The sequence below is a fragment of the Hemitrygon akajei genome, chromosome 7 (genome assembly GCF_048418815.1).
Source record: "Hemitrygon akajei chromosome 7, sHemAka1.3, whole genome shotgun sequence".
Taxonomy (NCBI): domain Eukaryota; kingdom Metazoa; phylum Chordata; class Chondrichthyes; order Myliobatiformes; family Dasyatidae; genus Hemitrygon; species Hemitrygon akajei.
In genome coordinates this window covers 75,616,442-75,630,051 of record NC_133130.1, presented here as the reverse complement: position 1 = coordinate 75,630,051, position 13,610 = coordinate 75,616,442, and the positions used below count along the sequence as shown (strand labels likewise).

Genomic DNA, 13,610 nt, shown 5'->3' with positions numbered 1-13,610 from the left:
GAGACAGAAACATTGGGGACATTTAAGAAACTCTGAGATAGGCAAATGGATGATAGAAAAATGGAGGGCTATATTGGACAGAAGAGTTAAGATTAATCTTAGAATAGGTTCAAAAGTCAACACATCTTCATGGGTCAAAGGGTCTGTTATTTCTATGTTCAGGTTTATAAAATTATGAGATGCATACTATTTATGAATAGTCTATTTTTTTTCCCAAGGCAGGGGAGTCAAGAACTAGAGGCATTGGTTTAAGATGAGAAAAGAGGAATTTAAAGGAGATCTGCAGGGTTAATATTTCCACTCAAAGGGTGATGGTTATCTCGAATAAGCTGTCAAAGGTGGTAAAAGCAGATAGAATTACAGCAGCTACAAGGTATTTGGACAAGTACCTAGACAGGAAGGGCATAGAGGGATGAGGTCCAATGCAGTTAAATGGAATTAGCACGGATAGTCTTCACTGTTGAAACGGATGTTGCGCTGTAAGTGCCCATTTCTATGCTGCATGATTCTATGATAAATTGCAACCACCCAATCTTACCAGCAGCCATATGCTGGTCAATAATGTAAATGGTTCATTAGAAATGTGAATCATTAAGATTAACATCCAATGAGATCAACTCTGCCTATTAGCAAGATTGCCAAATTCACAGATACTGCAATATTTTCACAAGCGATTCATTTAAAACTAGTTCCGTGTATATTAAATTTCAAATAAATTTAGTATGGTCCTAGACAGAGCGGCAGTATATGAAATCTTAACAGAAAATCTTCAGCTTTGCAACATAGTTGATTGCTACAATTTTATCAAGCACTCAGCCAAATACAGAAAGTTAACTAGATTATTCCCTTAAGAATAGTAAATGGAACTGCATATAAGCAAAATGCAAGGTACATTAGTTTGCCATTTTCTAATACCAAATGACTCCTTGAAATTTTTCTTTATTAGATGTCTAGACTCTTGGTTAAAAACCACCAGGTATACATAAACACTTACATATGTACACTTGCCGAAGCATTAGAGGTCAGCAGAAATCTACTGCAAAGAATAATGCTGCAGAATTGGAACATTACAATTGCTCTCAGACTGCTCTTTAAGTCTTAGACCACAAACATTAACAAAGTAGTGCATACAAACCAAAAAAGGTATCAAATTTAACTAAAAGGCATATATCTAATAACTGACGAAGTATCACAAATATTTCACCCAATTATTACATTAAATAAACCATTGGACAGGGTCAAGAATAGTTTAATTAAATGTCCATGTTTTGAGGTAGATTATAAGAGATAACAGAGACTGTTTGTGACAAAACATTTATGCAGTAAAAGTTATGGAACATTATTGCAGTCATCTATGAATACATTAAAAATGTCACCTCAGCTTTATTCACATGACAAAATAAATCCAAATGAAACATTTGTCTGGGTCTGAGCTTTGGAATTGACCTTTCATCGTACTCAAATGTAAATTAAAGAAAAATGGAAAATGCTTATGTTTTAAGCAACACCAAAGTAGTGACAAATGAACATAAAACTCCATGGTGTAAAATGAAAAAAAATACTCTGATTTCCATGATTCTGGGCAGCTATTTGGGGCAGCAGTTAATGTGTTTAGAAGAAAAGTCAAATGGTGTACAGGAGCTTTAAACCAAAACATTTTTAAACCAACTAAAAACAACTTAACAACAACAAGAAAGTAAAACTCTCTTTAAGATGGAACATCTTTCACAGCAAGAATGGAACTTCTTGGAAGCACCTCATTGGCAAAGCAAAATACATAAATTAAACTAAGGCAAACTATTTAAATACATAGTGCAGCTCAAAATTGTGCAGTTTAATCTGGAAAGTCTGATATAGGTTGCTGGTATCACTAAGGAACTCAATTCAAATTTTGATTAGTATTTCATGCATAACCAGTAAGCAATTTCTGGAAATCTTTCAAATAGGATTCTCAGTGAAACATCTGGTTAAGACTCACCCACGCAGACCACCGCTTGAATTCCCAGTCTTTGCTAAGTGAACTTTTTTCAAATAGGTAGCAGCAAGGAAAATTTAATTAACATCTATGTCCTTGATTTAAAGGAAAAAAATCCTGATTTTTTTCTCCTACTCAATACTGTTGCTGAAATTGTACCCATAAACTGCAACATTGGGCTTAGAGGGCAGGAACAGAGAGTCAAATCAGTTAAAAGATAAACAAAAATAGAAAAGAAGGCTGTGGGAAAAGCACAATGTAAATCATGATATTAGAAATACATCTGTGAGATAATACTTCAAATTCCTCTTTAATAAAAGAATCTTCCATAACCTTTAGTTCTGTTGCTCAGCAATGTGCTCCATTAACTTACTGGGCTACATTAGAGAAGGAAAAAGATGCAGAACCTGATTATCTGGTTTTACCACAGAAAAGAAAAAGTACACTCCTTTATTCAAGTGCTGATTTCTTCATTACTTTCTTATAATAAAGTCATTTTTTGGATTCATGAAGTCACAGTTGATGGATGAGTGCAGTTGGCTTGCATTTTCATCTTCCTCCGAGCTAATGCTGCTTGCTTCTTTTTTTCAATCTCTTGCTGAGAACATTTTGCCACTGGCTTCTCCACCATTTCACCAACTGCACAAATGAAAACATAAAAAGCATCATTCTTTGAGACAAATAACAGCTTAGATGTGCAACCCATGCAGCATTTAGTTTTACTTAAATTTTAAATAATCCAAATTTTGGAATATAGTCCAACAAACAAGATGCTGGAGGAACTCAGCAGGTCACGCAGGCAGCATCTTTGAAGGGAAATGGACAGTTGATGTTTCCGATCAAGGCTCTTCATTGAGACCAGTCAGATGCTACCTGGCATGGTGAGTTCCTCTAGCATATTGTTTATTGCTCCAGATTCCAGCATCTAAATCCCTTGTGTTTCTATTTTGAAAAATGGTCAGTTAATGTGGATCACAAGATATGATTATTTAGCAGAACACACATTTCAAGACAGATGAAGAGTCTCGGCTGGAAACATCAACTGTTTACTCTTTAACAGAGATGCTGCCTAACCTGCTGACTTCTACCAGCATTTTGTATGTGTTGCTTTGTTTCCAGCATTAGCAGACTTCCTCTTCTTCAAGATAGATTAAGTTGCTGCGGTTGGTTATTACCATTATACAGAATCCTTGAAGTTAGCTTTATCTGCATAATTGTGCCTTCCTGCAATCTAAGCCTGTATACTGTAGCCCGCAACTATTTAACTATCATAAACCTTTGCCATCTCTACAAAAAGCTGGTTGACAGTGGCACAGCTTGCAGACCTACTGCTTCACAATGCCTGCGTTCAAACCTGATTCCGTCCATGTGGAATTTGAATGTGTAAGTTGGTAGGTTAGCTGGCTGTTCCAAGTTGTCCCCAATGTACCAGTGTGTGGTAGAAACTGGGGAGAATTGCTGAGAAAGTGGTGAGAACAAAAAAAAACACTGGAATAATGAAACAAGTGTAAATATGTAAATGGGTGATTCATGATCAGCATGGATTTAGTTGGAGGGGCTTGTTTTGTGCTGTGTATCTCTATTACCTGTATTCTCTTCATAAACTGTATCCACTTTATCCAGCACCATTACTTCCTTTGACTGAGCTCATTTCCTTATTTTAATTTTGACACAGATTTTGTTTTAACCAAGAGTATTAAGGGATATGATGGGAATATGTAATTAGGCCAAAACTCAGCCAATCCTGAATAGAATCATATGTAACAATCATGGAGGGTGAATGGTTATGTTCTCACAAATGATATTGGCCCCTTATCCTCTCCTGCTTTAAAGAAAAACTTTATCGTACATTCCCTCTGTGTTCTATACTCAACTTATTCTCTGAAATCTCTTTCGGATTTGCCTCCTCCATCAATGTATCCTCTAAATCTCTCTCCAAACAAACCATGTTCATTTCCCCTTTTAGAGTCAAGCCCATTTTTAGTAATTACTTTTCTTGTTTATGTTAAGAATTCCAGTATAAAAAGCAAAACTTTGTATCTAATCACAAACAAGAGAAATATGCAGATGTTGGAAGTCCAAGCAACACACACAAAATGCTGGAGGAACTCAGTTGGCCAGGCAGCATCAATGGAAAGAGTACAGTCAACATTTCGGACCAAGATAATTCAGCAAGACTCACAGCCCGAAACATCGACTCTACTTTTTCCATTGATGCTGCCTGGCCTGCTGAGTTCCTCCAGCAGTTTGCGTGTGTTACTTTGTATCTAATGGTGGGGCTTGAATGGGAAGGAAAGAATAGCATAACCGCGGAAGAACAAAAATCCTTATTGCTGCAGTCACAATATCAACATAACATCTGTACAATCTAAGGAACGAAGATATTAATTATCAAACTGTGAACTAAACTGGGAGGAATGTTTAAATACTGACAATATAATCAAGGCAACTTAATCTACCTGGGGATTATTCAGCTCAATTGGTACTGCTCTGAGAACAAGTCTCAGCGGCTTGGAGTTCACATTATGAATTCAAGTATAGATAAACCCATTCCCTGATCAGAATTCATTGGGCAGGCTCCCTGTTTCTGTTGTAAATGAAGGAATTATCCCTGTTGAATCAGCATTTGAAAACACTATTTCCTGAAAAAGACACCAGCATGAATAGATATGCCACAAAAGTGCAATAATTACAACTGATTACAAGTGAACGTTAAATGGTGAAAACTAAATAATCTGATCACCTTTGAGCTCTAAAGTAGAGTCTGAGAAATGTCTCTTCAGAGATGCTGTTGGATACTGTATAGTTGCAGTAATTTCACTTGACTGAACACATTTTTCCATGGAGCTTTTTACATGATCCCTGTTGCCGAAAGCATACTGTGTTGCGTGACTACTAGTGTTCCCTTGAACACCAATCACAGAAGAACTTGTAACTTTACTGAAAGTGAACCTTGGAGTTCTGGTAAGGCCAGCTATACCACATGATTTGGGGACTGGATGACCTGTGGTCACAGTGGACATGCAAATTTTCTGCCCATGGCCAAAGTTTGCAGAACCTGGAATATTTGAAGCATCAATAGAGTTTCTTGAACCAGACCCAGAAGCCATTCTGTTAACATTCACAGCACACATTTTGGATATATTTGATAAAGATTTACTCTGGAAATTGCTTGCAGAATTCAAATGATGGCTTTGTGTAGAGGACGTAGTTATAGTACAGACTGTGCAGATCAAATCTGTTGGCGTAGGTTGAGCCCTCAATGAAGGTAAGACATTTTGTTTTGATGGTTGATTTTGATTTAAATGCTTTTGCTGTCCATTAAGCTGATTGGTACACTGATTTTTATGCATATTTTTGTTTGTTAAACTCCGGTTGCCATTCGCTACCTTCAATTCTATCATTCCAGTATGTAAAGTCACTTGAGAATTCTGGTTTTCAATCAGCTTTTCTACGTCATCACACATCCTGTTTAAATCATCATCATCATCACCAGTTTCCCATAAAATATCAGATTCAGAAAACGCGTTTTGAATTTCACTGTAGAACTCTGCATCATTCCAATCATCAACCACAAACTCAGAAGAAGTACTCTGCATCTCTACATCAGATCCCTTCTCTGTGCCAGCACCACAGGGTCTTTCAGATGCCAGCATACTAACCAAGTTCAATTCAGAATTCTCACTAGAAGCAAGCTTTTGTAAAACAAGGGAATGCTGTGTTTTTTTCTGTGTACTGTCATCATATCGATTCTCCTGTTTAAAAGATTTTGCACAAGTCAAAGAAGTCAATTTCCTTAGAGATTCCTTAGACAGGTTGGAAACATGTTGAGGTGTTGAAAAATCAGAATTCTTTAGTTCTTTTTTCTTTACCGTATTAATTGCACCTGTAAAGTCTTTATCTGGCTGACATTTTTTGACAGATTGCTCATCAGATATCTTACAGTTTGCTTTGTTTTGTAATGTAAACGTAGCCCTTGGCTTTGCTCTTTCAGACTTTTTTCCAAACTGTAAGGTCTTGGTTACAAACTCTTTGCTGTTGGACTTGCTGATAGAACTTTGCATAAATGACACAGATGGTACTACGTCAGAATTATCCTTAGGCTCATTTGCATCCTTAAACTCCTTTGTAACTTGTTGGCCAGGGGTATCCAAGGACTTGTTTCCAAAGTGTGTGCATTCAGTGGGAGAATCAATCAGTTCTGGGATTTGTGAAATTTGCAATATAAATGAGTCATCTTCCATCCAGTCATCATTCGTCCAGTCATCAAACCCATTATCAAGGACGGATTCAAATGAACAAGCTGCAGCTGTTTTGCCTTTGGGTTGAACGTCAATTGTCTCTTGTTGGTGTAATTTAAAATCAGTAGTGGAATCTTCATAAACCAACTTTTTGTCGTGTTTAGAGTTGTTTAGATCCAGTTCAACTGGCGAAGAGACATGAGGAATTGTCTTTTGTTTAAAAGCAGTTGAAAATGAAACCACTTGCTCTCCTACACTTGTTATATCCATGCTCCTGTCATGATCAGTGTTGCCTTTTGCAGGTGTTGAAGCTGCTTCGGCAGTATGACAGTCATTTAATTTCGGACTTGAACTGTCATCTCCTGAGAAGCCCTGACTCAAGGGAAGGCTGGTATACTGAGTGGGCCCATCAAACAAGGCATTGACAGCAGCTTCAGCTTCTAGATCCAATGACTTCTGACTACTAATCTGACTGTGCAACCTTAGCAAGGGAAGGGTCCGTCTTCCATCATGTTCAACTTGCTCAGTAATTTTAGTCTCAGCCACCTTTTCCAATGCTGAAACGTCACAGTTTGCTTGCTTAGTGCATATTGTTTGTTCTGAATCTCCATCGCCCAGAATCTCGTTAAGTTCACTAATTTCTTGACCATAACTGGTATCTTGTTCTACCATATTCCGATCAAATTCTTTTGCCAACTTCATTAATTCTTCCTCTGTGCTTCTTTGAAATCTGAAATGAAAAAACATTTGAAAATTTCTCACATTTTCTTTCCTTGGTTTAATATCTTTACACAAGACAAAATGTCTGTAGCGTTTTCCAAAATGTTAACAGCACAAAAGTCACACCATCAAGAGATTAATAAGTGGGTGAAAAGTAATTTTAACCTTGGGGGAAAAAAATCACGAGACCACCAAATTGAAAATGTTTACCTGCGTTAATATTCTTCATTAAAGCGGATCTGATGTACAAAATGAAATTAAAGGCATAAGAGTAAGAGTTGCACAAAAATAATAATGCAAACATAAAAGGAAGAAACTTCAATAAAGTTTAATTAATATGGAGATGGAAATGCAACCAAATGCAGTAGCAGCATGCAAATTACTCCTTTTATTAAGGAAAATACCCTCAACTTAGATCAACGCATATATACAGATCCACAAGTCATTGAAATCTGAGGAACTGAAAGAAGGTTTAGAAATAGAAAAATGTACCTTTTAAGAAAAACAATTAAGTTGACTTTTTCCAATCATGATTATTATTTTACCAAAGTCACAATTGATGCAAAGCATAATGATAGAAACAAATCCTTTTCCAAAATGGTCAACACACAAAATGTTGGAGGAACTCAGCAAGTCAGGCAGCATCCATGGGAAAAAGCACAGTCGATGTTTTGGGCCGAAACCCTTTGGGCAGGACCCTTCCAAACCTTCCTGCATTTTGTGTGTGTTGCTCTGATTTCCAGCATCTGCAGATTTTCTCGTTTCCAAAATGGTCATGTATCTCAAACAATAATAAACTGCTTGAAGCAGAATTAAATTTGGTAACATCCTGAATAACTGCACCCAAATGTTACAGGTCATAAAGCAGTTAACTTGCAAGCAGGTTCAGAGCCTTGTTTTAAATTCAAAGCATCTCTTGGGTTTCTTTAAACTTGATTAGTCACCCAATGATGTCATTATTTTACCAGTGTCCCCAGGAAACTAAAACAAATAAAGGTCAAACTGCCCCAGCAAGAAATGAAATCCAAAAGTTCACAATGATTTATATGACATGAAGAATTTTTGGGTCAGTGTTGTGAATGGGCTTTTTCAGACTATTACTCAAGTACTCTGCAAGGTTTGACGTTAATTTATAATGTTATCAATTCTGAGTGTTACATGCATTGAAACATGTGAAAGCCAAGCCCAAATATTTTCAACAGTTTTGGCACAAATTCTTAATTAATAGCTCTCAAATGCAAATGAACCATGGAAGCTATTTTAACAGCAAATTTTACATTTCCTGGTTACGGATTCTGTATATATCTTGAACATAATACTCAATAGGAAACAATGGATAGTTTTGTTTTCAATGGATTACATTGACTTGTCTTTTTTTTTAAACCTGTGATTAGAAAATTATATTTCCATCATAATCCAGCTTTCTATAAAAGTTTCAGTCCTGAAACATAATATTATCCACTCCAGACCCTGGGAGTCAATGCCTTCCTCAGCATCTGGATCCTTGATTCCCTGACCAACAGACATCAATCAGTAAGGGAAGGCAACACAATCTCCACCACGATTATTCTCCTTCTTCTTCGGTTGTCCATCGAAATCCAATAATGACGTCCACTCCTTTAACGGTGAGATCTTTGATGACTATACAGTCCTATCCTGGACCCACAAGCTCTATTGCAGGTGGGACATGTATATGTGGTAGTGGTGGCAACCATGGCTGCATTTCTCCTGGCTCTCTTCTGCTGTCTTCTGGTTGTTCTATCCATCACCAGAATACGAACCCCGTCCCTACGCAACTGTCGCCAAGTGGTATGGTCAGCAGCAACATCCTCCAAGTCCTCAGGTCTGATCTTGCACTTCCGTAAAAGCATTCTTCATCTGATCCTTATAGCACTTCTTCGACCCTCCAGCTGAGCGTTGACCATGATGTAGCTGGCCATATAACACTCTGCGGGGTAGCCGACATGGGGGCATCCTTATCCTGTGTCCCAGCCACTGCAACTGACGCTGGCTGATCATGGCCTCAATACTTCTGCAGTTGGTCTTTACAAATATTTCAGTATGAGGCACCCGCTCACGCCAGGTAATTCACAGGATGTGCTGGAGGCAGCTTATGTGGAAACTTCATAGCTAAAAAAAGGAGGGTGGTGACACAGACCGCTAGGTATACGACGACCTTTGTGGAGGGACAAAGACTCCTGTTCCGAAAGACTCTACTCTGAAGTCTCCCAAAGGCAGCTGATGCCTGTTTAATGCAGCTCTGGATGTTGTCGTCAATGCCGCTATCCTCAGAGACAATGCTCCCCAGATATTTGAAAGATGGCACTACTGACAGCTTTTCATCACCACAGTGAAGGCAGGACACTGGTACTCCTTTGGCAAACCACTTCTGTCTTGGTGGTATTGACAGTCAGCCCCATCCTGTTGTACACTCTCACTGCCACAGCAAGGACAGTCTGAAGATCCTCCAGAGTACGGGCCACTAAAGCACAGTCATGTGCATTCTGCAGCTCCAAGATCCACTCTCTATGCAGTTTGGTGGTTGCATGGAGCCTCCTGATGTCAAAGAGGTTGCCATCTAATCTGACGTCCACTGCCACAACACTGTTGTCTTCAATCTCGTTGTGGAGAAGCTTGGTAACACACAAGAGGAAGATGTTAAAGAGCACTGGCACTAGCACACACCCCTGCCTCACCCCTGTGCGTACAAGGGCTCGGACTCTTGTCCTCCTATGGTCACCCGAGCAGTCATCCCACTGTAGAACTGGCGGAGGATGTTAACAAATTTATTGGGACAGCCAAACCTGAGGAGGACATCCCATAACAGCTCTCTTTGCACAGTGTCAAATGCTTTGGAGAGGTCGACACAGGCCATAAATAGGTTCTGATGTTATTCCCAGCACTTTTCCTGAAGCGTGATTCAGGCAGTATTGACTTGGCGATGTTACTGATGAGCCTCTGAAGCATCACCTTAGCCAGGACCTTTCCAGCAACAGAAAGGAGTGATATGCTCCTACTATTGCCACAGATGGCCTTGTCACCCTTGTTCTTATAAATGACAATGATGTTTGCATTTCTCCATTGCTGTGGGATGTTCTCATTAGTCCAGGCCTTGGTGATGTACTGGTAGAGCGTGCGCATACACATGTATCCTCCATTCTTCAGTAACTCAGCAGGGATATTGTCAGTGCCGGGGACTTATTGTTCTTAAGGGAATGGACAGCTGATAGAACCTCCTGGAAGGTTGGTGGTAGACTGAGGTCGTGGATAGGAGGAAGTTCAGGCAGTTCATCCAGGATGGTGGGGTCTGCATCAGAATCCTAATTAAGCAGGGTGTTAAAATGCTCAGCCCACCTCAGCAGAATGGTATTGATTCTTCAAAAGTGTTAGTCCATCTGCTGTTTTCAGGGGAGTAACACAACGATTTATTGGGCCGTAGATGGCTTTGACAGCATTGTAAGAATTATGCACGTCATTATTATCGGCAAAGGACTGGATTTCATGTGCCTTTTCAGTTCACCACTCATTTTGTATGGCCGGATTGCTTTCCTCTGAGCTGCCTGCCAATGCTGTCTGATGCTGGTGAATGAAGGGTTGTCTAAAGTTGCCTGGTATGCTTTGCGCATGTCCTTAAGCAAGTTCTGGATGGTGTCTGAGTTATCGTCAAACCAGTCTTGATGGTTCCTGCTCTTATGGCCGATGGATTGGGCTGCTGCCTCATAGAGCACAGAGCTGATATAGGTCCACTGGTGTTCCATGGTATTTTCTGAGCCCAGAGAAGAATCCAGCTCCCTTAGTTTCTCAGCTACGATGCGTCGAAACTCACTTCTTGCTTCTGTGTTTCTCAGGTGGTTGCAATTTAGCCGTTTTTTATTGGGTTTTTGCAACTGCAAGGGGGGACACACTTTCATATGGAGCTTGGCTACAATCATACGATGGTCAGTCCATCACTCTGCACCTCTCATGGCATGGGTGATGAGAACATCCTTGATGTCACTCCGTCTCACAATGATGAAGTCGATCATGTGCCAATGTTTAGAGCGAGGGTGCATCCACGAGGTCTTACATTTTGCCTTCTGCTGGAAGATGGTGTTGGTTATGGTAAAGTTATGCTCAGAGCAAAGAGTAAGTAGCCTCATGCCATTTGTATTCACCTTGCCAATACCATGCCTACTTAGCATTCCACTCCATATCCTGTTGTTCTGTCCCACCCTAGTGTTGAAGTCCCCAAGCAAAAGGATCTTATCATTCTTAGGGATCCGGCAAAGAACTTCATCCAATGTCTGGTAAAAGCATTCCTTGGCCTCGTTCTCAGATGGCAAAGTTGGTGTGTAGGTATTGGTGTGTGGCATAACATTTCTTTACCGGGGGATATGAAGGGTCATTAGTCTTTCACTAAAGCCAGCAGGTGGTTCTGTGAGACTTGGTAGAAAGGTGTTCTTGATGGCCAATCTTATTCCGTGGAGATGTTGTCCACCTGGGGGGAAACCTTTCCAGAAGGTGTAACCCAACCCTTCCTCTGTTAAGGAGCCTTCATCCAGGAGCCTGGTCTCACTCAAGGCAGTAATGTCGATGTTGTAGTGCCTCAGCTCAGCAGCGATCAAGGCTGTTCTCCGGTGAGGTCTGCCAGAGATGACATACAAGTCCAGGAGAGTCCTTACATTCCACGTTGCCAGCTTTAGGTTGTATTGTTTTTTTATTTCGACTGCAGTAGTGGAATAACCCGACAGGCGTGGTAACCTATCCAGGTGAGTGACTGAATGGGCAATTTTTAGGCCACCTTTTCTAGGCCCTTCCCCAATTAGGGTGAGCACTGCAGTCCAAGAGTCGCTGCCGTGCAAGGTTCTGACTAGGAGCTCCCAGTCCATTCGTACCTGCTCCCGTTGCCAGACGCCCCATCGCCGTCAGACTTCAACCATAAGTAAGATCCAGGTATTGTTCACTATGGTCAGAGGTGGAGATCTGCGCAAGAAAGATTTTAAAGTGCCACAGGGGGTGTGCCATCCCCAGTAGCACTATCTTCACCATGATGAGGTAAATCCCGGTGGCTAGGGTGATCCCAGGACAACTGGTCCCACATCTTGGCTGCAGGAGGCTGCCGGATCTTTTGTCTGTTAAGGCCCGCCGATTGTGCGCTGCCAGCGCATTGCTTTTCTGTCAGGGTGTGCTCCCTTAGCCTTGTCTCAACAGACTTACCACAAGGCAGTGGGGCTATTTGCCCATAGCTGGGACAGTGGTTGACGGGCACCAGGGTGTGTCCACACAGTGGTGGGCCTGCATGCCACGTCCCTGGGGCCCACTGCTGCTCCGAGATCCCCTGTAGTTTAGCCTGGGACCGTAAAGTACCCAGTTTCCGTGTGTGGTCCCGAGGAGGGACTGCAGGAGTCTTGGTGGTGGAGAGGCTCTGTACTGGCAGGAGGAGGCTTACACACTCAGCTCCTCTTTTCACCCTCTATTAAGAGGGCTAGCCAGTGGCAATAGCTGTCAGCAGACAGTAGCAAGCAGAGAGCACCATGCGGCATGCACTGACTACATATGTGAAGTGAGCAAACCACTGATGGGTGGGAGTATTTGCTCACAGGGTGTGTGTGAAGCATCTAGTGCAGTAGTGTAGTAGTGCTTGATTATTCTAGACACTGGTGCTCCACAAGGTTGGGTCCTTACTCTCTAATCTGTCCCTATACACTCGTGACTGTGGCCAGATTCTGCTCTAACTCCATCTACATATTTGCAGATGATACTACTGATACCACCATAGTGGGCCACATCTCAAATAATGAGTCAGAGTACAGGAAGGAATTGAAGACAACAACCTTTATCTCAATATCAGCATAAGAGCTGGTCATTAACCAGGAACGGGGGAGGGGGGGCAATTGCTCCTGTCTACATCAATGGTGTGGAGGTAGAGAGGGTTGAGAGCTTCAGTTTCCTGGATGAGAACACCATCAATAGTCTATCCCAGTTCAACCACATTGATGGCTTGGTCAATAAAGCTCACCAATGCCTCTAATTCCTCAGGATACTAAAGAAATTTGACATGTCTCCATCGACCTTTGCCAATTTTTATTGAATCACCATAGAAAGCATTTTGTCTAAATGCGTAACAGCTTGGTATTGTAACTGCTCTGCACATTAACAACAAAAAACTACAGAGCTGAGTCTGAAGTTCAGCACATTGTGGGAATCAGCCTCCCCTCCGTGAACTCTGCCTGTACTTCTCACTGCCTCACTAAAGCAGCCAGTATAGTCGCAGATCCCACTCATCCTGGGCATTCTTTCTTTTCCACTCCCCAGCGAGCAGAAGATACAAGAGCCTGAAATCATGTACCACCAAGCTCAAGAGCAGCTTCTATCCCACTGTCATCAGATTCTTCAACGGAGCTCTTGTACGATAATATGGACTTTGGGTCTCATAATTTACCTGGTTATGACCTTGCACTTTATTGTTTACCTGCACTTTACTTCTTCAGTAGCTTTTATACCTCATTCTGTTATTATTTTAACTTGCATTGATGAGTACTTCTTGCAAAGTCAATCAACTAAGTAGAGTGAAGTTGATCAGACAAGCTAAAATTCACAGAGCATCAACACCCCTGTCACTGAGGAGGTCAGCACAGAAATCAACCTACCAACCAACACTTCTAAAGGAGGGAAAGATCAAAGGGCATAGACCA

The 13,610-nt window shown here is 41.0% G+C and overlaps 1 protein-coding gene across 3 annotated transcripts in view; it reads right to left on the bottom strand.

Moving 5' to 3' along the window:
• Positions 1–923: 923 nt before the first annotated feature.
• The window catches only part of etaa1a (ETAA1 activator of ATR kinase a), a 32,969-nt gene continuing 20,282 nt past the window's right edge, over positions 924–13,610 (bottom strand). For 2 of the 3 annotated variants that reach the window (XM_073051243.1, XM_073051245.1), the window contains 2 exons: positions 4,719–6,946; positions 924–2,614 (listed from right to left, as the gene is read on the bottom strand). In XM_073051243.1, the coding sequence (XP_072907344.1) occupies positions 2,481–2,614; positions 4,719–6,946 (2,362 nt within the window). In that variant the 3' untranslated portion in view covers positions 924–2,480. Of the gene's footprint in view, positions 2,615–4,198; positions 4,618–4,718; positions 6,947–13,610 lie in introns of those variants that run through there. The other variant, XM_073051244.1, reaches the window with a different exon arrangement.